The 25,017-nt window shown below is 40.4% G+C and overlaps 6 protein-coding genes across 12 annotated transcripts; 5 read left to right on the top strand and 1 right to left on the bottom strand.

The window, feature by feature from the left end:
• Nucleotides 1-293: 293 nt before the first annotated feature.
• Nucleotides 294-4,291, top strand: LOC108104790. 3 transcript variants are annotated; one of them, XM_017211050.2, is made up of 6 exons: nucleotides 294-509; nucleotides 659-1,154; nucleotides 2,255-2,503; nucleotides 2,571-2,769; nucleotides 2,827-3,134; nucleotides 3,190-4,291. In XM_017211050.2, exons 2-6 carry the CDS (start codon nucleotides 723-725, stop codon nucleotides 3,799-3,801), a joined length of 1,800 nt encoding a protein of 599 aa, XP_017066539.1. In that variant the 5' UTR covers nucleotides 294-509; nucleotides 659-722; the 3' UTR covers nucleotides 3,802-4,291. The 3 variants fall into 3 exon arrangements, with proteins under 3 accessions (XP_017066539.1, XP_017066540.1, XP_017066541.1); XM_017211051.2 differs by having other exon boundaries at nucleotides 294-478; XM_017211052.2 differs by having other exon boundaries at nucleotides 313-331.
• Nucleotides 4,292-4,378: 87 nt separating this feature from the next.
• On the bottom strand, nucleotides 4,379-5,549 carry LOC108104791 (copper chaperone for superoxide dismutase). The gene is made up of 3 exons (XM_017211053.2): nucleotides 5,311-5,549; nucleotides 4,619-5,259; nucleotides 4,379-4,559 (listed from the first exon to the last, which is right to left on the bottom strand). The coding sequence occupies exons 1-3, from the start codon at nucleotides 5,323-5,325 to the stop codon at nucleotides 4,424-4,426; spliced, it is 792 nt and encodes a 263-aa protein (XP_017066542.1). The 5' UTR covers nucleotides 5,326-5,549; the 3' UTR covers nucleotides 4,379-4,423.
• Nucleotides 5,550-6,884: 1,335 nt separating this feature from the next.
• Nucleotides 6,885-9,353, top strand: LOC121530562. Its single transcript, XM_041819863.1, has one exon. It carries the CDS (start codon nucleotides 9,171-9,173, stop codon nucleotides 9,348-9,350), a length of 180 nt encoding a protein of 59 aa, XP_041675797.1. The 5' UTR covers nucleotides 6,885-9,170; the 3' UTR covers nucleotides 9,351-9,353.
• Nucleotides 9,354-10,009: 656 nt separating this feature from the next.
• LOC108104787 (homeobox protein 5) lies at nucleotides 10,010-20,084 on the top strand. Of its 4 annotated transcripts, XM_017211046.2 has the most exons (13): nucleotides 10,010-10,370; nucleotides 11,359-11,470; nucleotides 11,572-11,817; nucleotides 14,595-14,667; nucleotides 14,743-15,114; nucleotides 15,180-15,324; nucleotides 15,618-16,115; nucleotides 16,234-16,408; nucleotides 17,899-18,025; nucleotides 18,104-18,308; nucleotides 18,381-18,496; nucleotides 19,177-19,251; nucleotides 19,312-20,084. In XM_017211046.2, the coding sequence occupies exons 1-13, from the start codon at nucleotides 10,014-10,016 to the stop codon at nucleotides 19,721-19,723; spliced, it is 2,913 nt and encodes a 970-aa protein (XP_017066535.2). In that variant the 5' UTR covers nucleotides 10,010-10,013; the 3' UTR covers nucleotides 19,724-20,084. The 4 variants fall into 4 exon arrangements, with proteins under 4 accessions (XP_017066535.2, XP_017066532.2, XP_017066534.2 ...); XM_017211043.2 differs by lacking the exon at nucleotides 17,899-18,025 and having other exon boundaries at nucleotides 16,234-16,409; XM_017211045.2 differs by lacking the exon at nucleotides 17,899-18,025 and having other exon boundaries at nucleotides 11,611-11,817; nucleotides 16,234-16,409.
• A 436-nt stretch (nucleotides 20,085-20,520) lies between these two features.
• On the top strand, nucleotides 20,521-21,980 carry LOC108104756 (the record flags this gene model as incomplete). Its single annotated transcript, XM_017210991.1, has 3 exons — nucleotides 20,521-20,680; nucleotides 20,740-21,132; nucleotides 21,189-21,980. Coding segments are annotated over 3 exons (1,161 nt in total), but the record flags the coding sequence as incomplete, so codon positions are not given.
• Nucleotides 21,981-22,255: 275 nt separating this feature from the next.
• On the top strand, nucleotides 22,256-24,913 carry LOC108104765 (odorant receptor 46a). Of its 2 annotated transcripts, XM_017211000.1 has the most exons (3): nucleotides 22,256-23,080; nucleotides 23,151-23,239; nucleotides 23,296-23,569. In XM_017211000.1, the coding sequence occupies exons 1-3, from the start codon at nucleotides 22,256-22,258 to the stop codon at nucleotides 23,534-23,536; spliced, it is 1,155 nt and encodes a 384-aa protein (XP_017066489.1). In that variant the 3' UTR covers nucleotides 23,537-23,569. The 2 variants fall into 2 exon arrangements, with proteins under 2 accessions (XP_017066489.1, XP_017066488.1); XM_017210999.1 differs by lacking the exons at nucleotides 22,256-23,080; nucleotides 23,151-23,239 and adding an exon at nucleotides 24,781-24,913 and having other exon boundaries at nucleotides 23,555-24,722.
• The last annotated feature ends 104 nt before the right edge of the window (nucleotides 24,914-25,017 follow it).

The following is a 25,017-nucleotide window of genomic DNA, read 5'->3' on the forward strand; positions in this document are numbered from 1 at the left end:
ACAGCCCTATAAAAATATTTGAAAAAGTGCGCCAAAAGGCAATGTGAACAATATATCGATAAGAAACGATTTTTACGCATCTGTTTTTTTGGGCTTATGTCAGTTGCATTGTCGTTTAATCAATCAATGATTAATGCAAAAGCCTTGCATTTAACTTTCTTACGACTACTAAATAGGTCATAAAGGTAGTGAATCACAGAATACATTACAAAAATGTTATAACCGAAAGGAACTATAACAAACAATCGATTTAAAACTATCGGCGCAGTGGATGTTGCCATCGCTCTTTCTCCAGCCCTAGCCACTTCGACTTTTTTTTGCCACGGATTGTGTATGTAGTTTTAATTGTGCTCGAAAAAACTGAGTTAAAGTGAATGTCAGCGTTAAGAAATTAAGCCCGAAAGTACTAGACACCTTGGTCCATAGTGATACGCAATTAAAAACGATGCCAATACAATAGTTCCATTTACTAAAACGGGTACGAAGCCAACTCGAATTCGAGTTTCGAAGTGCGTATCACAAAATTTCAAAGAAATTTTACGGGGGGAAAAATAGCAAAGAGACGCTACTATGTACATATATGTTTATATATATAGGATGTCGATCTAATGGATATATTCGATGTTCTTATTGTTTTTCGGGTATTCCATTTTTGCAGCAACTCCAAGACGCTGCTGCTAACGTATTCTGTCCATTAAGAACCGAAACGCCACTGGAAAGAAATGGTGTCCACCCGCCAAATGTGCAGTGGAGGCGGTACGTCCGCTTCAGAGGGTATTGCGGCCTTCCTAGCAGCGGGATTGGTACCTGGCGTGGCATCCGGATCAGGAATGGCAACCGGATCGGGAACTGGGATACAGGAGACCCCTGAAACCACGGCAAACCGTACCTCCGTCCTGCGGCGAACCACCAGTTATCAGGGTCAGAACCAGGCTCAGGGATCTGGTCAGGTGACTTCACCTGCCAGTTTGGCCTACTCAGCCAGCGTGGTGACCCGCCACCATTCGTACACTATCCAAACGCAACGACAAAGGTCACCATCAGCCACCAGCACCACCACAACTAACTCGCTCAGTTTGTTCGATCTGCCCAACGAGCTGATTGAGAAGATCCTCAGCTACTTGGACTTTAAGAAAGTTTCAGATCTCAGATTGGTAAGTGCACCGCCCTCCTCTGTCTCCCTATGTTCCACCCAAAACGCTGGCTATTAAATCAATAAAAAGCAATTTGCCCAAGTGCAAGCGTGGTACGGGTTGTGGGTTATCCAACCAACCAGCCAACAAACTACCTGCACTTGTATGCCTGTTTTGATATTCTGCTGTTATGTGTATTATTTTTCGCCATGCGTTGTATGTACATATAGTTAGTACTTTCCTCGACGGATTTCGGAATTTCGGATTTCCCTTAGCAGGAGGCAATTAAAACTTTGTCACGAGGGCACCATGCACTTGCGATTGTTTATATTTAGCAGCGCATTCGGCATCTTGACTCCGGCGGGGGGCGGTAGATTAGCAAGAACGAAATATTTGTACATAAACAGTTTCATTTTATGAATTCCACATTTTCTTTTCAACTTTCTGCAGCTACATATATCTGTTTTAAAACCGCAACATTGTTAGATAAGTAGGTGACGCAGAAAATATATTTTTAGCTAGAAAAGAAAGAGGTAAAAAGGACTTTAAGAAATGTTAATTTTTTATTATATTATTGATGACGATAAGGTACTTAAATTTTATTTTAATGTGCTGTTCATTTTATAACTTTCATCTTCAATGTTTTAGTTTAAAAATCAGAGAACTAAAGTTAATAAGAAGAACCCAGTACCAATCGCAAGAATCCCAATGTTTGACTTAAATCATCCTACAAAGATTAATCAAACAAGAATTTTTATTTTTATAGATTATAAGTACCTTAGGTAAAAAATAGTTTAAAGAATTGTTTTCAAGGCCGCGAGGGTAACTGCACTTCGTCGTTTAGTTCGTTCTCGTGTTGGCATTTTTTGCCTGCACCCGCGTCTCCCATCCACAATTCTTTGTGTATGTATGCATGATTATTTGTCGTAGGTAGCGGCGACAAATGTAATCTGATATAATTTAATAACAGGCAGAACCACTAGCTCTTGTAGATGGATGCGGGCCCAGCAGCCAAAAACGAAAATGAAATAAAAATCTTAGCTTAGCTCATACAAAACCCGAAAACATTTTTGTCCCTATACAGTCACGGTTACTTAAATTCCGGATGTGCTTATTTACAGGTGGCGCATCGCATGAACGATATTTGCATGGCCATGCTGAACGCTACCTTTTCCAAGCAGATCAAGACCACGTTAAGCCGCTTCCAGTCGATCAAGGCCAGCATGCCGCGTCGGGAATCAGCCCGTCGCAATCATACGCTGGCCTGCGAATGCGATATCATAGAGACTTGCTACATGCGTCTATCCCTGCTTCAAATGTCCATGGGGAAGCACATCGAACGGGGTCACTGCTGTTTCTTTCCGGGCGCCGTAAGTTGAACTTAAAAAACCAAACTAAATTTGCAGGGGCTAATAAGAATAATTTCCATTCCACCAGATACTTGACGAGGTGCAAGCGATTCTTAACTATATCAGTATTACGCCCAGGCTACAGCGACCTTATCGGGTAACTGACGAGCTCTTTGATCTCTCCACCATGGCCATGGAATACTTTAAGGACCGCATCGAACCCACGCTCCCTGGGCTGGCATACTTTAACAAGGATTTCTATACGCTGCCCACTACCACAAAGCGACGTAAGAACCCTGATCTTTTTTTGTCCTATCATAACTAAACTTACATCTATCCCATAGCCACGCTTGCCATTAGTTCAGATCTCGAGGACAGTGCCAGCAACTCTCCTCCCCAGAACCACATGGTGCTCCGCAAGGGCATACGCAAGATCAAGCAGGGCATGAAGATGTACAACAACCAGCTATCGGTGCTGCGCACCGAGCTTCGCAATTGCAAGCGCAAGGCCGCCGAGCAGAGCAAGCAGCTGGCAGAGCAATCAAATCTCCTGGCGGAGCAGCAAAAACAGACCCTCGAGTATGCTAATCGGCTGGACGAGAATGACAAGAAGAACGAGGAGATTTCTCGCAAGTTCTCAACACTGTTGCAGGTGCGTCAGGATGGGATCATCTAAGGAATCGCATTAATTTATTTTTCTTTTGCAGGAGCTCAACAAGTGCAAGACAGAACTGCAGTTCTGGCGCTCTAAGAGTCCGGCCATTCCTGCCGTGTGTAGCTCGTGTAACCAGAAGGTGGCGCCTGTGGTGCCGCCAGAGGATTTCCAAGTGTTGGTCAACCAGGGTGTGGATCCCGAGCACTTTATCATTATCAATGAAGATGCAGATGCCGAGAGTGATGTGAGCGTGGGCGAACTCAAGGAGTTTGCCTCGCCGGACGAATCCACCACGGCCAAGCTGCTGGCCGTGAGCACCGCAGCCAAGAATCTGAAGCGCAAGCTGCCTTCAGAGAGCCAGTTCAATGCCATAGCGTCCACTTCGAAGGCAGCGGAGGTTGCCCAATCCCAACAGCAGCCTTTGGCCGCCATCAATGGAGGAGTCGCCAAAGTTGCCGGTTACTCGCCGAAACTATTTTACGGCAATCATCAGCGCAGTGGCGTGATTGTTAGTCCAGTGTCCAAGAATCTGGCAGTGGCTACGCCAGCGGACAATGTGACGCCCGTATTAGAGGCTCTCGAGGAGCCAGAGGAGGCAAAGAAAGCACGTAGAGTACAAAAGGCCAACAGATATGTAAATACGCCCGGCAAACGCAGTAAATAAGCATTAGGATGTACGCATATACACTTTACATATTTTTTACCACTTATTTACATATAAAGCGTGCATGCCCTTGCTCACCTGACCCCCAGGATATGGGTTAGGGATCAGGGCATGCGCCGTAGTGTTAACGGAGGAATCAAATTAATATATACACATATATCTATTAATGTCAAATGCATTAGGCATTTCGAATATTAATCATTATTATTATTATTATTATTATCAAGTACAAGAAACGTGTCTGTATGTTCTTCGGTTTTAACGCCCCCGCAAAACACAAAAACAAATTCTAGTTAACCAACACACTACACGAACATCACATGAATCCCGTAGTTATTGGCAGAGCAAAACAGATAATAATAATTTAAAAGCAAATTAATTTTAACTAAGAAAAGCAAAACAAAAAAAAACGGCAAAGAAATATTTTAAATAAAACTTTAAAAGCATTCAAGACTTGTTGACTCTGCAGTGGGTCTTAACAAAGTAAAAATGGCTAGACAGTATTTATAGTTCGAAGGAGCCCTACGGTTTTGAATTCTTCTAATGACTTTCGGTCGCTAGATAGAAAAACTACTTGTACAAAAAATACGTTTATTTACATGGTCAACAAAGGAATACACAACTAAAGCTTTTGTGAGCGCTCCTTGCCAGCCAGCGGCTTGTTTCGCTCATCCCAAAGGGTGACTCCATCGCAGGCGCAGATTCTCTTGAAGTTCTCCAAGATGCCCGCCGAACGGGCAATTATACCACAGGCAATCCTGCAAGAAAAGATAGACTCATAGAACTTTGTATAAGAAAAACATAATAATTAACTTACCTCTCCCCGGAGTTGCCATCGACCAGGCTCTGTTTGTTTCCACCACATCCCAGGTCATCTGGATTGGCTGTTAGAACGACAGCCCTTCCAATAATATCCCAGACCTCCAGGACTGGGTCTACAAACCTAAAGGTTGCCCTGCCACTCTCATCAGCTCGAATGTTGCCCAAATCCCCAGCATGGCGCTCCTCCGCTGCAGCTGTGGGGCTTCCATGTGGCGACTGGCGGGGATTGTAGTGATCTCCCACAGACAAACAGCCGGAAGAGGTGTCCCCGCTCTCGTGAATATGAAATCCATGTAGGCCAGGTGTTAGTCCATCGACTACGCCATCCACCACCACTCCGGGCTCCTTTGCCGTGATAGTGGTAAAGCGGACAACTCCTTGGATAGGTGTTTTGTCTACAACACTGCCGGTGGTGTTGATGAGGGCCACGGCGGACTGTCCGCCGAAACCTGAGAGCACGGCCTTCCTTCCGGTGGCTTCTATCTTATCTTGTATCTCTGACCAAGGTCGTTGGGTCTGGACAATCACTCTGCCTTCTTGTGTGTCGATTTCCACTTGACCCACCCCATCCAGCGCCGAATATAGAGCTGTGGCGTAGGATTCATCGCCTTTGGGCATCTGAACTGCAAATTCAATCTACTCATTAACATGGAGACATGATTCCCGATCATTAAGATAAGTACTTACTTTAATAGAGCTCATTTTTATGGTTAAAGTGCCGAAAGACAACGATAAACAAACTTTGGCCCTTATGAGCTTTTTTAGTGTGACCGGAGTATAAAAATTAAAAGAGCCAAACTTATTGGTAAAAAAATAATGTGAGTTCCCCTAACGTAAAAGAAACTTCAAGAAAATATTTAAAATGTTATGTTATATAATGCCTTGTAATAATATGTAAAACACTATATATGGAACAAAATATATGAATTTTGATATAAATAATAATGTCACTCGTAAAAATCATAATTGTTTGAATTAATGATGACTTAAAATGTTAGATAAAAGTTAGCGTTGCCAAACTAAAGTTTCCGTTTTTAGCGCCCGATTTAAAATGCTAACCCCGAACTAGCTCAAATGCTAATTAATCTAATTTCTGTGCTAATTTCGAGACCTGTAATTCCATTCACTACTTATTACGCGTTATAATTTTTGATTAACTTTTCTTTATGGCCGCCGACAGTTTTAATCAATGGCCATAAAGAGTATTTTTAAGCCAAATGTTGCTAATTTGTGAAAATTAAGAGCACTAATTAGAGTCTCCAAAAAACCCTAAGCGACAGATGCTGGTTTAGTTGTGGTTCCAAAAAACGTGCAACCAATTCGGTTAAGCGTTTCCATGCGCGCCAATTTATTTGCAGCAAATTGCGTCTTTGACTTTCATTGTGCAAAATAAATTAATTTCACTTGAAGACCCCGTTATTGATGGCAAATTAAAAACAATTGAGAAATATTTAATATCGCTTTGCCTTCAATTGAAATGTATGTAAAAGGAAGCACTACAACAGGGCATGATATTAAAGCTGAGGCCCGTCGATTTCCCAAATTTCGGCAAATTCAGCACATGGCTTTGGTCAATTAAGAACACAATTAGCACGGCGTTTGAAGATTGAGATGAATGAAATCGGTGGACAACAATTAGTTGGCATTAGAGTACTGTTAGTAGGTCTAGAGCTGTAAAGAATTCGTTAATTAATATGATTTAGTAGGTCCACCTTAGCCATGGATCGACGCCATATGTCCAGAGCCACTCTGAAGAGCATTTGACGCCTACACAAAAAAGCAGGTGCGCTCGGCAACTACTCTCTTTAGTAGCTTCTCTTCGGAGCAGCGATCAAAGGGAACAGCTGTTCTTGTTGATAAATACCAATAAGACTCGTTGTTGCCTTTTATTTTTGGAGATCAACAAATGCAAGTCAGCATCCCGGAAAACTAGAATCCTCTTATCTAAAAGAAAAACTGGAAAAAATGTCTATGTATATAAACTAGCCTGGAAAGTGCGTGCTTTGGGAAATTAGCCTTGCCTTTGTTTTTTTTTATTGCATTCCATATCCACACACATATATACTCTTACATTGGTGGCAACCATAATGCATTAGTATTTGTGGGCCAAAGAGCGCCACGGGTTGTTGCTCTTTTGGAGCCGTGCGAGCGAGAAAGGGAGAGAGCGCCACAGAGAGAGAGCGGGGGAGGAGAGAGAGACCGAGAGCTACAACGGGCTAGTGTGTTTTAATATTAGCTTTGTGACGTCCGCTCACCAAATCAGTATTTTTCGTACCATCGGCGTTAAAACACACGTTCAGGCGATTTTATGCGGGAGTGTAAACTAATCTGGAAGAGCAACAAATCCAACAGCAACAACAAAAGCAACAGCATCTCACCAGCAAAAAAGCAAAAGCAAAAGCTGAAAATATTAACACGTTGACGGTTTTTTCTAGTGTTTTATCGCGAGCGGAAAAGCTTAATTAGCGCGTACTAGCGAGACCCCGAAATCTTTTTTCCTCTATGGTCTTTGCGTCTTTGAGTGTGCGTGCCAAATTTTAAATACGTCATCGACGCGCGCAGCCTTAAAACGAACTACAAAAAAAAAACACCAGCAGCAGCCACAAAAATTGATACACACAGCAAAAGATTGTAATCAATTGCAGGAACAACAAAACCAACTAAACAAACTGAGGAAAAAAGTTCCATAACACAACAATAAAGCAATAACTTGAATTAATTAACTTGTTATTGTGTATTCCACTGTTTGCCATTCACCACGAAACGCGGCTAACAAAAAAGAACGTGCAAAACAGCTGAGACGAGACTCAAATTGAGAGTAACGGAGCATCAAGCAACAAGTGCAGCAGAGCCCTTTCAATTAAAAGAGAGAAAAAGATAGACAGAAGGAGAGAGCGCGGATATATGTGTGTGCACTCCAATAAATACAAATACAAAACACAACCACATTGTTGTTGCCACAATCAATTAGAGTGATAGCAGCCAGACGGCAGAGGACAAAAGCAGCGCAGCAACGGCATTCGCATCAATTTACTGCTTGGTCAGCACAAGCACAAGCACAGCCACAGCATCTGAATCTTCGGCTTCGGCTTAATTCCGAAAAGTGTGTCTGTGAGCGTAGTTGCTCCCGTTCAGCGTTCCGCCTCCATAATCGCAAGTGCTCGTTTGTTGTTATTGTCGTACTTCGCGATCTGAGATCTTTCATTGGTATTTGTTGGCAGCGCCGTCGTCTTGATTGGAACGATCTCTTAATATAATTTTTTCTTTTCGCCGACGTACTTTTTTGATTCCGAAACTGGTGTATCTGTAGTTTCCCGCTAACGGCGAAAATTCACACAACTCATTGATATTTTAACCTCGTGTCCGCGTTGGCTGCCGCTCGACCAAGGTTCTGCCGCACAAAATGCTCGTCTCTTTGGGCTTTTCGAAGCCTGGCTTCGTCGGACTAAAAGTGCTCCTCTAGCACATTAGCAAGTCCGGCCATCGTAAAATCGAAAACACAAAAATTCAAATCGAAAACTTTAAACATATAAAACCCATTGAATTGGCAGCCAAAAGTTATCACCACCCACCGTTAAACCGTTATCGTTATCGCGAAAACACAATCCACAGATAAAAAACAAAAAACGTTCCGTTTCATCGTAAATACAGTGCTAAATCGTGTGAAACAAAACACTGCGAAAAACTCCCTAATTCGACATTATTTTTGTGAATAATTAAACACGAACAAAAAGTAAAAACCAGTTCGCAATCGCCTCAAAAATTAGGCCCCCAATAAAAATATATACTGGCATATGCAAAAAAAAAAAAGTGACGATCCAAAGCAAGAAACTGGCATCTCGCCCGCTTGATATATAACACCCCAACACAAACGTATTAATACGCGATAACACAAATACTAGAAAAAGAGCGAAAATCAAATCCAGCGAATCAACTTCACAGTAACGTCGCAAAGTCAGAGCTAAATCGTCAAGCAAACCGAGTAGTTGTGCCTAAAACCGTTGGTTAACCACCGTCGTTAAATCGCAAAAAAAGTTTCAAGATCGTTATCAATCTGGAAAAATTTCATTAACTGCAAAATAATGTCAACCTTCTGACAGTGTCTAAAACAAAATTAATACAAAACAACAACGCAAAACCTTAACTTACATAACCAGCATTGAAAATCTGAAATTTTGGAAGCGAAGCCCCAAAAGTGTCCACTGATTTAACTGCTAATTGGAATGTCGCATATCTGACAGTGACTAAACAAACACCACAACCAAATCCAAATCGAAACAAGCAAGAAACGAGAACTAAAACTCCGTGGAAAGCAACACATAAGCCTGTTATCAGTGAAATATATACATATTCGATTCCAGCGTAAACAACTGCTATATAATGTCCGTCGCCATCTGACAGTGGTCCAAACAACCAGAGACAAAAAAGGAGACAAGAATCGCATAGTCAGGCAAGTTTCACCGGACCGAGTGAAACCTGTAACGTAGGACCAAGCAATCCAAGAAACATTTAAATTTGCAACAACGGGCTAACCGATTCAGCAATAAATGGAGAAATCTGAAATACGACTGCAGCGCATGTCAAATGAATATCAGTCGCAATCGAGCTATATGTATCTCCGGACCAAAATGCTGTTAAAAATCGAAAATACCCTACTTCGAAGCCATCGTCAGCGCGAGACTACCGGTATCAAGAAACTATACAATTCGTTTTTCGTATTGTTTTAATTTGCCCCGACCCGGCCAATCCCGAAACCCTTCCAAAAAAAGGCCCTTAAGAACACTAAACGCACAAAAGCAACAAATTCCAATTCCACTCAATTGTGAGCCAAGTTAGCAAAAAAAAAAAACAAAAAAATACAAAAAAGTTACAAAAAATAAACGCAAGTTATACATGTTTTTAAACCCTATGTATATTAAATATATATATATATATATGAATAAACTAGAGATATTATTTGGTTGTTAGTAGAACTCACGTCAAGTGCATATTGTTAAAAAGCATCTCTCGTATATCCAAGTGCTGTGCGGCGATCGAACGATTTAGTAAGTGTGTCATATGAGCATTTTCAACAAGCTAAGCCAAAATGTTAGCCTAAGCAAGTAAGCCTTTAGTGTCGGTCGGTCCATAAACAGTTTCTACTTCGAATATTATTATTACCATCAATCAATCACTTTTGTTTGCATTTCGCGTTGCATCAAAAAAAAAACAAACTTGACTTCAAATTGCTGGCGAAAGGACTCCGGTCGGAAGCGGTGTTTCGTAATCCTTTTTTGTTTTGGTGTGACATTAAATCACAATCCAATAAATCAAGAGAATTATTTACTATATAATAAAGTACTAAAGAGTATATAGAACGCGATTATAAACGCCGTTAACTCACGTACCGAATGGCGCTTTCGTTTCTATCCCAAAACTCCGGTCTCTTGGATTTACAAAGCATCTTTGATCCACAATATTCTCATCATCAACAACAACAACAACTTTTGAGCCAACACCCACAACAAAATAATCAACAACAACAGCAACAATCGGAACAAATTCAACAACAACATCGCATCTTTTCATCAAAGTTCGATTTGAACCTTTTCAACGAACTCGACCAAATGGAATTCAACAACACTTTAAATCGCAGCCAATACCAGAATAATAATAATAATAATAATAGTAATAATAACAATATCAACAACAGCAGCAACAATCAGAGCAACAACACTAATAACAGTGTAAGTGAAAACCTAAATCAGGTGAGTTTAAAGTTTATCGGGGTAGGAATTTCCCTGATTTAAATAGGTCGGAGATAGTACTAGGTCTGTCATGATTTATATGCAACTTGTTATAAGTTAGGATCTATCAGATATTATTAAAAAACTTTTTAATCTTACTCCCATTGTTAGGTATTTTTCCATATTTTACTAAGAACATTAAGTAAACTAAAAAGTCTAGAGTTTTCAGTCTAATTATAGCTTTAAATGTTGATACAACTGTTTTCCAAAGCAACGTTAGTTTGTTTCTCCAATCAAAAAGCCTAGTACTTTAGGTTCTTAACAATATAGAAAACTTTTCATTATTCGCCAGCTAAATCTGTTTGCCTTGGGGCAAATATAAATATATAGTTCAATTGCTAATTATACTATATGACGATGTGTATCATATAACAAAGTTGTGGCAGACAGATAGAGGGAAAACAACAGAACAGCGCTTAATGAAAATAGTTGCAAATGTTACGACAACAGTCAGTCGATATTGGTTTCTGTTTTTGGTTTTTTTTTTTTCATTTATTTTTGGATGTTTGTTTAAATATAGCCTCATGTTCTAGGTCTTCTTTGCCCAGCTCTTCAAGCTGAACCGTTTTTCGTTTTTGTTTACACACATTGAAGTTATCTTTCGGAGGCAAAACATGATGGAATCAAGCCCAGTCCAAGTCCTCCTCATTGGCAAGTAAACAAGAATCGATGCGCGGTTTTACCCACTCTCTCTCTCTCTCTCTCTCAAAACAGAGAGAAAGAGGGAGCTGCGGGGAGATTGTTAGCCACCTTATCAGCAAGGTTCGGACCTACATATATAGTATTCCAGCTGGACTTTATAGAGATAATGCTGAGAGGGCATAGCCTCGTTGGCGGCTAGACACGCTTTGTTACTGTTTTTCTGATTCCGATTCGGTTCTATAATTGATTACGGCTTTGAATTTCAAAGTTTTCCAAACTAAAATCCCTCTACGTTTTGGTTTTTCAGATCCAAAACCGCCACTTCATCAGCGGCTATCATCACCAGCATATTGGTTCGGATTATGAGCAAGTGATCAACTTTGTTGACTCGCCGCCAAACTCTGAGGAATCGTGGACAGGTAAGGCCATTGCAAACAGTTTCATCCAGAACAGTCGGCTCACTTACTTAACTCATCGCCACCAATGACAAACTCACCTATGACATCTGTTAAAATCGTAGAGAGCAGCTCGCTAATCGAACACATTACCATTGTCGTAGACGCCCAGTCGAAGGACTCGCCGGGACCGCAGATTATCGACGTGCAAACCATTTACCTGAACGGCGGCTCACGCAAAAGACGAATGGATTGGGACTCTTTGGATATTGTCCAAAGTGAGAATTCACCAACAGGATCCCAGAGCAGTGAGCTGCCCACCAAAGTGGCCCATCAAGAGAAGGACAAGCATAAGCGCGAGAAGCCCTCGGGTGAGAATAACTATATATTAACTTTAACATTAAGTCTCAAATTAACCATTTTAAATCTTTGCATTTGGTGGGGTGTCTAATTAAGACATAAACTCTTTAGTAGGATAGTAAAATTAGATCAGTAGGAGCTTAAGTTATATATTTAGAGTCATTAGTACATAGAATAAGTCGTCATAAGAATATTTAACGCTGCTTTGGTGCTTAAGAGGGGGACCAAACTTTACATTTCCAAATTCTGGAATGAATCTTAATCGGAATTCCCCAAAAGTGACTAAGCTTCATAATAAGTCAGCTAACAAAACTTCAGTCTTATCACTAAATAACTTAAGTAAGGCCTTAACTTCGGTATATAAAATTCTTGCTTAATATTTTTGTATCAAGCTAAGAAAGTCTCTTAAAGTCTCAAGTAAAGCCCAGAAGCTTGGGAACCGCATTTTAGAACAGGTTCATCCATTATTCCGAAAACCAAAAATACTTTCATGACTGGCTTATCAATTTGTCAAATCAAAACAAAAAGTGTCACACTCCCATTCAAAAGATGATTTCAATTTAAACGAAAGTATTAATTTGATACCAGAAAGAAAGATAAAATTATACGAAAAAAAAGTGTCATTATGATGTTCACTGAATTAGCTCGGTGATTTGCATAAAATGTAGGGTGAACCGCAATCAATGAAAGCCAGAAGCAAGAATGAAAAAAAGTCTCGAACCAAGTTGATATTTCTTCCTGAGATTGCAATTGGAATCTGGAAACAAGTCGTAAACCCGTTCCCATTCCGAGATGGCACATTAGAAGCCGGCGTAATTGAGAAACCCGTTTCCTCAGTTGCGCCTCTTTGATTATCTTGATCTTAGTATTTGTATGATATGTAGATATGATATATTGCAATGCCTAGACAGATGTATCCAATCTAACGACTAATTCAATTCCCAAACCTAAGCCCGTAAGACAAACGTGAGTCTCTCCATTGTTCGGTGCTAAGTGGCGTATAAACAAAGGAATACAATCGCTAATTACTCTGTATCCATCAGACATCGGAGATATATACGATTTATACGTGAGATCACAATTAAAGGTTGACTTTGTCAAAGGGTTAAGCTTGAGGTGTTTGAGCAAACTAAACGCAGGTGGAGTTGCACTCTAAAATCCAATCTAATCTTTAAATAGTTTCATAAACTGATTAACATGCTGGATCTTTTTAATTTTTGAAGTTTTTTTTTTTGGTGGCCGTAATGAAATTAACAGCGCCTGGTGTTGGGTTAAAACTCACCATAAAACCGTAATTAACTTAGCACTTCGGGTTGTGTTAATCAATAGAGCTTTAATAATAGAATGCCACTAAAAGAAATAAAATCTTCTCTCAGTACTTTTCCAATGGCCCGAACAAGCCCCTAACCGAGAAACCCTTTGTGAACCTTATAGATATGCCCTCGAGATAGCTCCAAAATCAAAATCAAAATCAAAAAGAAATCACGCAGGGTCCCTGGTCTAATTACCCCGAAACGAGTGACTGGCTCACTGATACACTTCGGAACAAAAACAGATTTGGGTAGAGACAAACTCGTGTGTGGGGGACCTGGCCATATAATTTGGACACCAATCTCTCCCTCCCTCTCTCTCTCTCTCTGATGGCTTATCAACCGAAAGGCGGCACTCGCTTGTGGGGGAGATAAGAATTAAATGCTAGTTGGTTAGTTTTTAGAACTCCACGATTATAGGGCCAACACAAATCTTAGATCATTCTAATGACCTTTGCTTTTTCCCACACAGTCGGTTTTTTATGTAAGCCAAGGCTATAAGCTGATATTGAAGCCATTTCCCCTAGCCATTTGTTAAGGGAACTATATAGTACATCCTATATGTCCACATTTACAGATACTTTTAATCAAACAATTGCCTGGGTGACACTATCGCGAATTTCAAATGGCCGATCAACAGCGGCCTTTCGATGTGCGTCATTCGGTCTTGGATAACTTTGAATCAATTGTGATCGAGATCTCTGATGTTTGTGGCAGCCACATACAGGCACAATTTCTATCTGAATTTAGATTAAATCAATTAACGAGACTATACAAGCGTTTGTTCATTAAAGTAAATTCTTTTTTTGTGGGAAATGTTTTTTAGGCTTTACTTGGGAGAATTACTTTTTCTACTTAGTTAATACTAGAAATTCTACGAATTTGTTTAATAAATCCAAGTCATAAAAACATAATTTAAGCGTAAGCCTCCTTATCGCTAGACCAACTGCATGGAAAAATCTGATTTTTAAGTCTTGTTACTTAGATAAGTGTTTATTTTTGGGCTACTTACTTCAGAAGCTCTTAATTTAGATACATATGTTAGTAATTAAAACCAAAAATTATGCCTTTAACAGAATGAATTGAGTGACACTTTTACAGCCTACAAATTTTCCAAAGTAATAATCCTAAAAATGTTCTCAGCACATTTCAAAATAAAAACTGACTTCCATAATTAGACATTATTGCATATTAATGGTGTGACCCATTTTTAAAATAGCTTTAGCTGATGTTTGTATAAAATTATGGTTACGTGTTTATCAATTTATTATTATATATATATGTACTGGCCTTACATTTGTCGCATGCTATAAATTCTTCAGAGAATTTATTTTGGCCAAGACACAAGTTTGACGTCAATAGTTTAAGGTCGTCAATGATTCTTAAGAGCGTCGCTTGTGATAACAGTTCAAATCTAAAAGAAATCAATAACGTGCCAGATATGGTTTAATATATAAAGTTATGTCGTATTTTTACAGGTCGCAGCAGCTGGAGCGATGATATTGGCTTCGATCTGAATGCCGAATTCAACAGCAACTCCTACTTGAACAAGTAAGTTTAACCCCTAGATTCCTAATTAAGTTACATCAAAACTAATTCACTTTTACCCTACCACCCTAAACCCAGTGAGAACTTTCTGTCGTTCTCGCCCACTTTGTCCACCCTAAAGCAGGAACCGCAGACGGAGCAGATCAAGCCCGGTCAAAAGATTTCCCTGGACAATGCCGCTGGCTCACCATCCGTGGCAATTGCCAAGTTGGATGACGTTCAGAACTCCCCGGCACAGGCAACTGCTGGCCAGGATTCGGGTTCAGCTAGCAAGCATGATGTTAACTCCGGACTCATCTGCGGATGTGGTTCACCACAGGGTTCACCATTGGCCAACACAGAGTATGAGCTAAACGAGAAGGGCAAACCACAGCAGCAACTTAGCGTTTTGGATCCAACTAAGATCGAGATTGTTTCGCCCAATGGAGCTGCCCATGGCGAGGATCATAAGTAAGTATCTTAAAGATACTTAAATATCTTAAAAAATCTATTTATTAAAACCCCATCTCTTACAGATTTCAGTACATTTTGGCTGCCGCCACTTCTATTGCCACCAAGAACAACGAGGAGACCTTGACGTACCTCAACCAGGGTCAGAGCTATGAAATCAAGCTAAAGAAGATCGGCGACCTGTCCCTCTACAGGGATAAGATACTGAAGGTGAGTCCAAAGTCCCTGCCCGCTGTATCCAATTGATTCAGATGGTCATGTGATGATGCTATGAATTATTCGACTGTCGAGTGAGCGTCTTGGTCAGCGAGTCATGTGTGTATCTGGGGGGGACTCAATTGATTTTAATAAGCCCCAATTAAGCCGTACGACTGGAGAGATGCGACTAGGAAGCGAGCCTCAAACCATGTGAAATCCGCGTGTGCGAAAAAACTTTCCGAGTGAAGTCACTTCTTTTTGCCACTATTGAAAACCCCGCCTCTTCCTCCTATCTTCTCTTGCAGAGCGTGATCAAGATCTGTTTCCATGAGCGCCGTCTGCAGTTCATGGAGCGTGAGCAGATGCAGCAATGGCAGCAATCTCGCCCTGGCGAACGCATCATTGAGGTGGACGTACCGCTTTCGTATGGCCTCTGCCACGTGTCACAGCCACTAAGCTCCGGCTCACTGAACACCGTCGAGATCTTTTGGGACCCGCTTAAGGAGGTCGGCGTCTACATCAAAGTCAACTGCATTTCAACCGAATTTACCCCAAAGAAACACGGCGGCGAGAAGGGTGTACCCTTCCGACTGCAGATTGAAACCTATATAGAAAACACAAACAGTACCAATACCAGCGGCTCGAGCGGTAGCAACAACAACAACAGTGGTGGTGGTGGAGCCAGTGGTAATAGCAACGGCAGTTCAAACAGTGTCTCAACTGCTCCAGCATCTCCAGAACGCAACACAAATGGTGGCAACAGTGGCAAACAGGCGGTGCATGCAGCTGCCTGCCAGATCAAGGTGAGTGTGGTTGTTACAGATTTAAGATATTTTTCCATTTCTTCTCGTTTTGTCATAATGAAATACATTTTTCCTCCTTAAAACTCAAATAACCTATATTAAATCTCTCTTTTTACAGGTCTTCAAGCTAAAGGGCGCTGACCGGAAACATAAGCAAGATCGTGAGAAGATTCAAAAGCGTCCACAATCGGAGCAGGATAAGTTCCAGCCCAGCTACGAGTGCACCATCATGAATGATATATCCCTAGATCTGGTGATGCCTGCCACCACTACAGGCTGCTACAGTCCAGAATAGTGAGTATTCCACATCTCCAACAAAATCTCCACAAAATGGAAATATATAGATATATAGTTGGGGAGAGAGAACATCTTCAGCTGGCATAGTTTCTGATACCGAATTAAGCAAACAATTTATTTCGCTGCGCAATGCCGCAATCTTTCAATTGAGCCCGCAAAAATTTTCCGCAATTCTTATTTATGTGACAGCTACGGGCCGAGCTTTTCGTTTTACGAACCAAGCGACTGCAGTTCCAGCCATTTACATAACATCCAGTTAAGATCAAGTGCAAATTACGAATCACGTATGTAGATACCGGTTTCTTATCAGCCCTAAGGTGGGGTGGGGTGGTATAGGTCTAGTTGTTATGTTTAGGTGGGAGAAGGTGATTGAGTTTAAATTTATATTATTTAATCAATTATCAGGAATATTTAAGGAATTAAATATGATTACATGTTTTATAGAGTCAATCAGGATAAGGCAAAAAGTCTAAAAGACAGTAGATTTCATTCAAAAAGTTAAGAATAAGAAAGATTGCAGAAAGAAGGTTCCACCTTGAAAATAGTTGAGGTTCGCATTTTTCTATCTTCTCTTCTAAAAGTAAAGTCTTCTTCGGGGTCCGAACGGGAACATAAAGATCTTAAACATAAAGTTTATTTGTTTTCCTAAAATATAAACAAACAATTTTGTGGTATCAACAACTTTGTGTTTTGCTTAGAACCAGAAATTACATTAAGTACAAGATGAAAAAGCAATTATAATATTTTGCCACAAGCAAATACAATGTGTGCTAAGTCATTGGCCTACAAGTATGGACCGCACTTTCCAATGGAAATTTCCCATAACGAGTGCCAGAGGAAATCATTTTGTTTGTCATTTTGCATGATCACCAGCAAATCATAAAGATCAATTGAATTGAGAGCGGCTATAAAGATATATACTCAGAGAGAGCTAAACTGAGAGATCGGGAGAAACGAGAGAAAGAGTTATATAGAGAGATCTGAGGAGAGAGACATTGAAGGATCATTGGATGCTAAGAGATCAGCTAAGAGCATTCTGTGCCGTTTGGCTTTGTTATTTCTGTGGCTGCTCCAAGCTATTTTTAGTTTAAAGTTGCTTTTAACCGGTTTTCGGTTTTCGTTTCTGCTCAATGATTTTGTTTGTTTTGCAGGCCGAGCACTATAGATAATAATAATGGCAAATGATATGGAGATATATTGTATAAGGTCTCGTTTTGTTAAGATCGATTATATCGATCAGCGCGCTGAAAAGCCGCTAACCCATCCTATGCTCAGGCATTATCCATTCAAAAAACCGGAAATTATTGTGTAGATTGAGAGGCGAAAGACGAAAGTCTGGAAAATTGTTTCAATAGAAAAGCAGCCATATAAAATAGATTCCAAACGGGTTTATCTGGCCAATCAGCCGCAACAGTCCGTATCGGTTAGCTTGTAAACAAGGCATAGTGGTTAACCCGAAGAGGAAACCAGATTATTCGGACAGCGCGGGGGGCTATGGGAAATTCGAATTGCGAATTCTACGATGGAGTTCAGGGCATTCGTGAACATGCGCTTGCATCTGAAGGATCGTCGCTCCTGCCAACATCAGAAACAGAACGTGATTTATTGGATTTGTAGGATCTGCAGGAAACGTCTTATAGCTAACCTATATTAATCCTTTCTTTATCTTTCGTATCTTTATCCTTTTATAGTATGAAACTCTGGCCAAATTCGCCTGTCCACATACCCAAGTACGATGGAATGCTTCCGTTTGCCCCAAGTGCAACATCGCCGGCTACCAGCAGCAGTCCCATAGCCATCAACTCGGTGACTTCTACCAACTCGCCCACCCTCAAGCTGATGGATGCCACCAATATGGTCTCCCCACAGCATGTGCCCGCTGAAATGGATGATTATGTAGGAGTCATTGATCTAATGCCTATTAAAACTTAAAAACTAACTAAATTGAAACTTTATTGTCCTTATCAGAACCAAAACATAATGCCGGAATCGACGCCCTCGCAAGTGACGCAGTGGCTGACCAATAATCGCCTCACGACCTATCTATCAACATTTGCGCACTTCTCGGGAGCGGATATTATGCGGTATGTGATGTAGTACTATATATATATTCTAAAGTTTCCATAAAAAATTTAAAAGATAACATAGATAAGCCAATGAGTAACCCATAAAAACATCAAGTTGGTAATCTAACTTCAACAAGCTTCCCAATCTACTTCCTGGTGACCCATTTCATTGCCTCAAATTTGGCTGAAATTCGTATGCTAACAAATCTGTTGTCTAATCGAAAAAGTTTATTGATCAATATTGTTTGATATACTTCGTTTGATAACAGTTACATAGCAAAACACTTATATAAGGATTGAGTATTTGATATCATTTCCAGACAAAGTGTCAACAGAAACCAGGCAGACTAAAAGTACTTCAGATTTTCTGATTATCATTTCAAGATTTCTGGAAAATTTAATATAATATTTTAATCAGATAACTTCTGTTGGGGTATTTTTGATAGTGAGATATAAAAGCTAACTAAAGGAATAAAAACTATAGAATAACAAGATTCCACAACCAATTAATCAGGGTCATTAAACTTAACTAATTCGATAAGATATCTTGGCTAACTCATCAGGAACTTGACTGGTTTCTAGGTATGGTCTAAAGGGGAATATATGGAATGTTTATATTTAAACCAAAGCTATTTTTATCACGCTCACTTATTTCATATTTGCATGTGATTTATTTACATTTTGTTATTTATTTATAGCATGTCCAAGGAGGATTTGATTCAGATCTGCGGCCTGGCCGATGGCATTCGCATGTTCAACATTTTGCGCGCCAAGTGAGTGTTTGAAAATTTCTGAAATTTTAAAATCTTTTCTAAACTTCTGTCTTCTTACAGAACCATTGCACCCAGACTCACCTTGTATGCCAGCTTGGATGGCTGCAGCTACAATGCCATCTACTTGCTGTCGAACACGGCCAAGGAGCTGCAACAGAAGCTGTTCAAGATGCCGGGCTTCTATGAGTTCATGGCCAAGGCCAGTGCCCAGGAGAATGGAGCCGGAGGAGTGGCTGCTGCTGCTGCCCTGTTTAACAATTGGGGCATGCACTCTAAGTACTCAGGCAGTGGCTCTAATATTTTCAATGATGCCAACAAGAGCTGCGTTTACATCTCGGGACCGTCGGGTATTCTTGTGACCGTCACCGACGAAGTGCTTAACAATGAGATCAAGGACGGCAGTCTCTATGCCCTGGAAGTGCAGGCCGGCAAGGTTATCCTTAAGCTGATCAACAAGCAGGACAACAACTAAGCGATCTTTTGGCTAGCTAATCACTGTAGTAGACACCACCCGAGCAAAAAGAAAAAAAAAGTATAGTTTATAGCATTTACACACAGTTCGATGGCACATCGATATCGTTTTCTATATAAGCTTCAATTTGTATGAGATTTCGCGCAGCAATTTTGAAACAAGTTAAAAAAAAAAGCAAGCAACCCGAAAACCTTTTTACCCTAAAACCCCCCTCCCAACCTCAAAAACTTTGTTAAAGAATTAGTGCAAAATATTTAAGATTTCGTTTTTCACATTAAGTTTTGTTTTATTTTAACATGTATTTTTTACCATCTACGATATACGACAACATATGCACATTTAATTCTCCGATGCGATTGCATTTCGATTCGTTTATTTTGTCTACTTTTAATTTCTTTTATTTCTATGGCCTATGCTTATGCACTTATATAACGATTATATATTTGTCTGTAGAAGAAGAACCCTACCAATATCAATTATTTGAAGTAGAAAGAAAAAAACACAAAAAAAAGGAACATAAAATTACATTAACGATTATTATTATTATTATTATTATTATTATTATTATTATCTTGAAGTACAGTACCACAAATACAAGAATTGAGCAATTGTTTCGAAGCAGAGTTCAACTAGCAACCAAACAACAACTTTTGTATGTGATAGAAGCAATAAAGTGTTATCCACAAGTGGACTGTCAAAAAAAAAAACCTCAACCTGTGTATTAATTAAAAATCTAAATCAGGTTCTATGAATGTTATTACTAGCCTACTAAGATGTATCGATAGTAATCAATTTTGCTTCTGGGATTCCCCGGAAATTTAGAAAGATTAAAAATTTCATTCAGTTTGTGCCTCCATTTGGAATATTTTCAAAATTTGAAAGTAATTAAAGTTGCCGATCCAATGAATGGATTTCATATCCTTTCTCTGATATTCCTATTTTCGATATGCACTTTAAGTGAGTTAAAACCAGATAAGAAATTCAAATGGATTTGCAACTTCATGTTACCTTTGTAGTCTGGAAAGTTCAAGGCGATTGCCCCATAGCCCAGTACATGGTAGAGCAATCGAATCGCATCTTCACCTACCGCGATCCCAGCGGATCTCTGCAACTGCAGCGCAAGGAAACTGTTCCATCAGGTGTTACTCTCCTGATGTACTGTAATCCCTCGGATATGGTGGAAACTCTGTGTCAGGACAATGGACAGTTTTCAGTTCCGCTGCCCATGATGTGTGGCAATCCAATGCAACCGATGGCCACGCGAATCCGGGATGGCGAATGTTCGGGTACCCTGTATTCCATAGGTTATACGATAGATGGGAAGAATCTGGAGCTATATCGAACCTGCTTTGATGTTGGACAAGGAAGGGTTGTGTACTCGCAGAGTGATGTCTACTTCAAGACATTTTGTGAGTGGATATTGAAATTTTCCGGTTATACCTTCCTTATATCCCAATCCATATAGTTCCCAAGCGTCCGTTCGTGGACTTTGTGACCGATGAGATGTTCAGTCCCCAGGAAGCTGCCGCCTATATGAAGTCCAATATATACTTTGCCTTCAAATGCATTTATGGTGATGACCAATCCTACTTGCGAAGTCCCAACGACCTGGTTATAAATCGAGGACATATGGTGGCATCGGCTGACTTCCTTTTTGTGGACCAAATGGGTAGTACCTTCCGGTATCTCAATGTGGTGCCGCAATTCAAGTCCATAAACGATGGAAACTGGGAGAAAATCGAAAGGTGGGTGCGCAGTCAGATCCCTCAGTCGAGTTATTTTCGCATCAAGACCGGTGGTATTGGCATCCTGGCATTACCAGATGCCAGAGGCTTTTCACAGTCAGCTTTCCTCGCCGGCTCCAAGATACCAGTGCCCGAGTGGACCTACAAAGTAGTGCGGGATGCTAGTGGTAATGGGCTTTACGTCTTCGTTACCTATAATAATACCTTCCGGCGTGAGAGGCCACAATGCCTGGATATTTGCCATCAAGTTAATTGCCCTTTTGGTCTGCCGAATAGCCCTGATGATGGTTTTACCTTCTGTTGCGATCCCAGCCAGTTCCCATTCTAATAAAGGAAACATTCCATTCATATTTCATCGAAGGACTATGCCAAATTATCCTGCGTAATAATCGTCGGGTGAATAATTTAGTATTTTTATTTAACAGACGCACATAAGCTGAAAATCCTAAGGACTAAGGACATGCACTGAGAAAAAAACATTTTTTAATAAATGATTACAAATATTTTCCAATTTTAAACGTTTTCTTAGATTTAAATTAAGGAAAATCTAATAATCCTATGGATGCAAGTACTTCTCTTTGGAAGTTTAAGTCTTAATAAATCAAGTTTTTCTCTTCCTAATAAATCAATTACCTGAAGCCCATTAAACTTAGCTTAGTGATGACCACACCAGGACGATTAGGCCACTATTAGAACTTGCTAACGACTTTTTAAATACTTCTAAGAATCCATATAAACACTATACAAAACCAATTAATCTTAACTTTAAAGAAAATTCCAAAGAAAAATGAGCAAAGGAGCGGAAATATTTTACCAAGGCCAGAAGGCCATTTTGAATCTCTTCTCGCTGTGGCCACAGACGGAACGCCGATGGAGAATCATTCACCAGGTCAACTATGTCCATGTGATGGGCTTCTGGGTGCTGTTTTTTGACCTTCTACTGGTAATTCACGTGGTGGCTAACCTTTCGTATATGTCCGAGGTTGTTAGGGCAATCTTTGTCCTGGCCACCAGTGCAGGACATACTACCAAGCTGCTAAGTGTTAAGGCCAATAATGTGGAGTTGGAGAAGCTCTTCAAGAGATTGGATGATGAAGATTTCCAGCCAAGAGGTGTCGAAGAAGAGTTGATTTTTACAGAGGCCTGTGAAAGGAGTAAGAAGCTGCGGGATTTCTATGGGGCTCTCTCGCTGGCCGCCTTGTCCATGATTCTTATCCCTCAATTCGTCTTGGATTGGTCTCAACTTCCACTTGGCACATATAATCCATTTGAAGATACTTCTGGTTCACCTGGTTACTGGTTTCTTTACTGCTATCAGTGTCTGGCTTTGAGTGTGTCTTGTTTCACCAATATCGGCTTTGATTCCCTCTGCTCCTCACTATTTATTTTCATTGAATGTCAGTTGGATATTCTGGTGGTGCGGCTGGACAAGATGGGCCGCTTAAACAATGATGATAGCTCCGTGGAACATCAACTTAAGGAAAACATTCGTTATCACATGACCATCGTGGAATTGACTAAAACCGTGGAGCGCCTTTTGTGCAATCCCATTTCAGTGCAGATCTTTTGTTCTGTTTTGGTTCTGACTGCCAATTTTTATGCCATAGCTCTGGTGAGTATCTGTATCTGATAGTCGGTAGTATCTAGGTTAATTTTTATAATTAATTATATTACTTATTTAGTTGTCCGACGAGAAGTTGGGTCTTTTTAAATATATAACTTACCAGTCGTGCATGCTGAGTCAGATTTTCATCTTGTGCTACTATGCCGGGTGGGTAAAGCTATATCTAAGATCTATTTAAGATAGATAACCCTTTCACCCAACAGCGAGGTAACTCAACGCAGCTTGGATCTTCCCCATGAGCTATACAAGACCTCTTGGGTGGACTGGAATAGATCAAACCTTCGGATTGTCCTCCTCTTCTTGCAGCGTCTCCACTCAACTCTTAGGATAAGGACCCTAAATCCCAGTCTGGGGTTCGATCTAATGCTTTTTAGCTCGGTGGGTTATATTCAAAGCTTATACATTTTCTGCACTGTAGCCAATTTTCATAATGAGCCTCATTAGGCCTTCAGGCTTGTGGCCTATAAAAGGCTTTCCTTAAGAGGTCTTACAAGGAAAAGTGAAAATCGTTGACATGTCTCAGCATCAGATGGTAACAGAGGACTTCTACAAGTACCAGGTGTGGTACTTTGAGATCCTGGGAGTTTGGAAGCTTCCCACTTGGGCCACGGACCATCAGCGACGCTTTCAATCCATGCGATTTGGCTTCATCCTGGTTATCTTGTTCATCATGTTACTGCTTTTTGCCTTGAAGCTGCTAGACAACATTTCCCAAGTGCGAGAGATCCTGAAAGTGTTCTTTATGTTTGCCACGGAAATATCCTGCATGACCAAGCTATTGTATCTGAAGTTGAAGAGCCGGAAACTAGCTGGGCTGGTGGATATGATGTTGTCAACGGAGTTCTCAGTTAAAACTGAACAGGAAAGACAGATTTTGGCATCGACAAACGTGACGGTTGTTCATATGAGAAACTTCTATGGACTTATGTCTTTTATTACGGCTTTCATGATGCTTCTGATTCCCTGTTTCGGCAACTATGAGGAGCTTCCACTGACAATGTACGAGGTGTGCGAAATAGAGGGAAGGATCTGCTATTGGTTACATTACATATTCCACGCGATTAGCTTGATGCCAACATGTTTCTTGAATATAACCTATGATTCTATGGCTTTTTCATTGCTATGTTTCCTGAAGGTGCAGCTCCACATATTGGTCCTAAGATTGGAAAAGTTGGGACCTGTGATTGATCCCCAGGATAATGAGAGGATTGCCAGGGAACTGCGTGAATGTGCCGCCTACTACAATAACATTGTGCAGTTCAAGAATCTGGTTGAGTTATTTATTAAGGTTCCAGGATCCGTGCAACTTGTGTGCTCCGTACTGGTGCTGATTTCCAATCTGTACGACATGTCCACCATGTCCATTGCCAATGGAGATGCCATCTTTATGGCTAAGGTTTGCATCTATCAACTGGTTATGCTCTGGCAAATCTTCATCATTTGCTATGCCTCCAACGAGGTGACCGTTCAGAGTTCCAAACTAGGTCATGGTATCTATAGCTCCGAGTGGACGGAATGGAACAAATCGAATCGCCGGATTATTCTGCTCATGATGCAGCGCTTCAATTCCCCAATGCTTCTGCGCACCTTTAATCCTACATTTATTTTCAGTTTGGAGGCCTTTGCTTCTGTAGGGCAGCGGAAAATTATTAATTTATGGTTTTAACTTATTTTTTTCTTTCTTTCAGATTGTAAACTGTTCGTATAGCTATTTCGCTTTGCTAAAGCGAGTCAACAATTAGATGTGGAAAATGGAGGAAATGTTATCCTAAAAACTATAACTAGAACCTTTGGATGGGAGCTAAGAAAGTCTTCAGAGCCCACGTTAGAATCGAAACATTCAAAATAAATATTTATTCGTAGCAGAAATGAGCAATTATATAGGCGTTATAGTAGACGTAGCAGTTTGTATTTGTCCATAAAGC

This window comes from Drosophila eugracilis, unplaced genomic scaffold (assembly GCF_018153835.1).
Source record: "Drosophila eugracilis isolate 14026-0451.02 unplaced genomic scaffold, ASM1815383v1 contig_1765, whole genome shotgun sequence".
NCBI classification, from domain to species: domain Eukaryota; kingdom Metazoa; phylum Arthropoda; class Insecta; order Diptera; family Drosophilidae; genus Drosophila; species Drosophila eugracilis.

Coding starts and splice junctions, on each gene's coding strand:
- LOC108104790 (XM_017211050.2), top strand. CDS start 723: ATGGTGTCCACCCGCCAAATGTGCAGTGGAGGCGGTACGTCCGCTTCA. Junction 1,155..2,254: donor AAGTTTCAGATCTCAGATTG/GTAAGTGCACCG, acceptor GCTTATTTACAG/GTGGCGCATCGCATGAACGA. Junction 3,135..3,189: donor AGTTCTCAACACTGTTGCAG/GTGCGTCAGGAT, acceptor TTTCTTTTGCAG/GAGCTCAACAAGTGCAAGAC.
- LOC108104791 (XM_017211053.2), bottom strand. Junction 4,560..4,618: donor GATGGCAACTCCGGGGAGAG/GTAAGTTAATTA, acceptor CTTTTCTTGCAG/GATTGCCTGTGGTATAATTG.
- LOC121530562 (XM_041819863.1), top strand. CDS start 9,171: ATGGAGAAATCTGAAATACGACTGCAGCGCATGTCAAATGAATATCAG.
- LOC108104787 (XM_017211046.2), top strand. CDS start 10,014: ATGGCGCTTTCGTTTCTATCCCAAAACTCCGGTCTCTTGGATTTACAA. Junction 10,371..11,358: donor TAAGTGAAAACCTAAATCAG/GTGAGTTTAAAG, acceptor TTGGTTTTTCAG/ATCCAAAACCGCCACTTCAT. Junction 16,116..16,233: donor CAGCTGCCTGCCAGATCAAG/GTGAGTGTGGTT, acceptor CTCTTTTTACAG/GTCTTCAAGCTAAAGGGCGC.
- LOC108104765 (XM_017210999.1), top strand. CDS start 23,607: ATGTCTCAGCATCAGATGGTAACAGAGGACTTCTACAAGTACCAGGTG. Junction 24,723..24,780: donor GTTTGGAGGCCTTTGCTTCT/GTAGGGCAGCGG, acceptor TCTTTCTTTCAG/ATTGTAAACTGTTCGTATAG.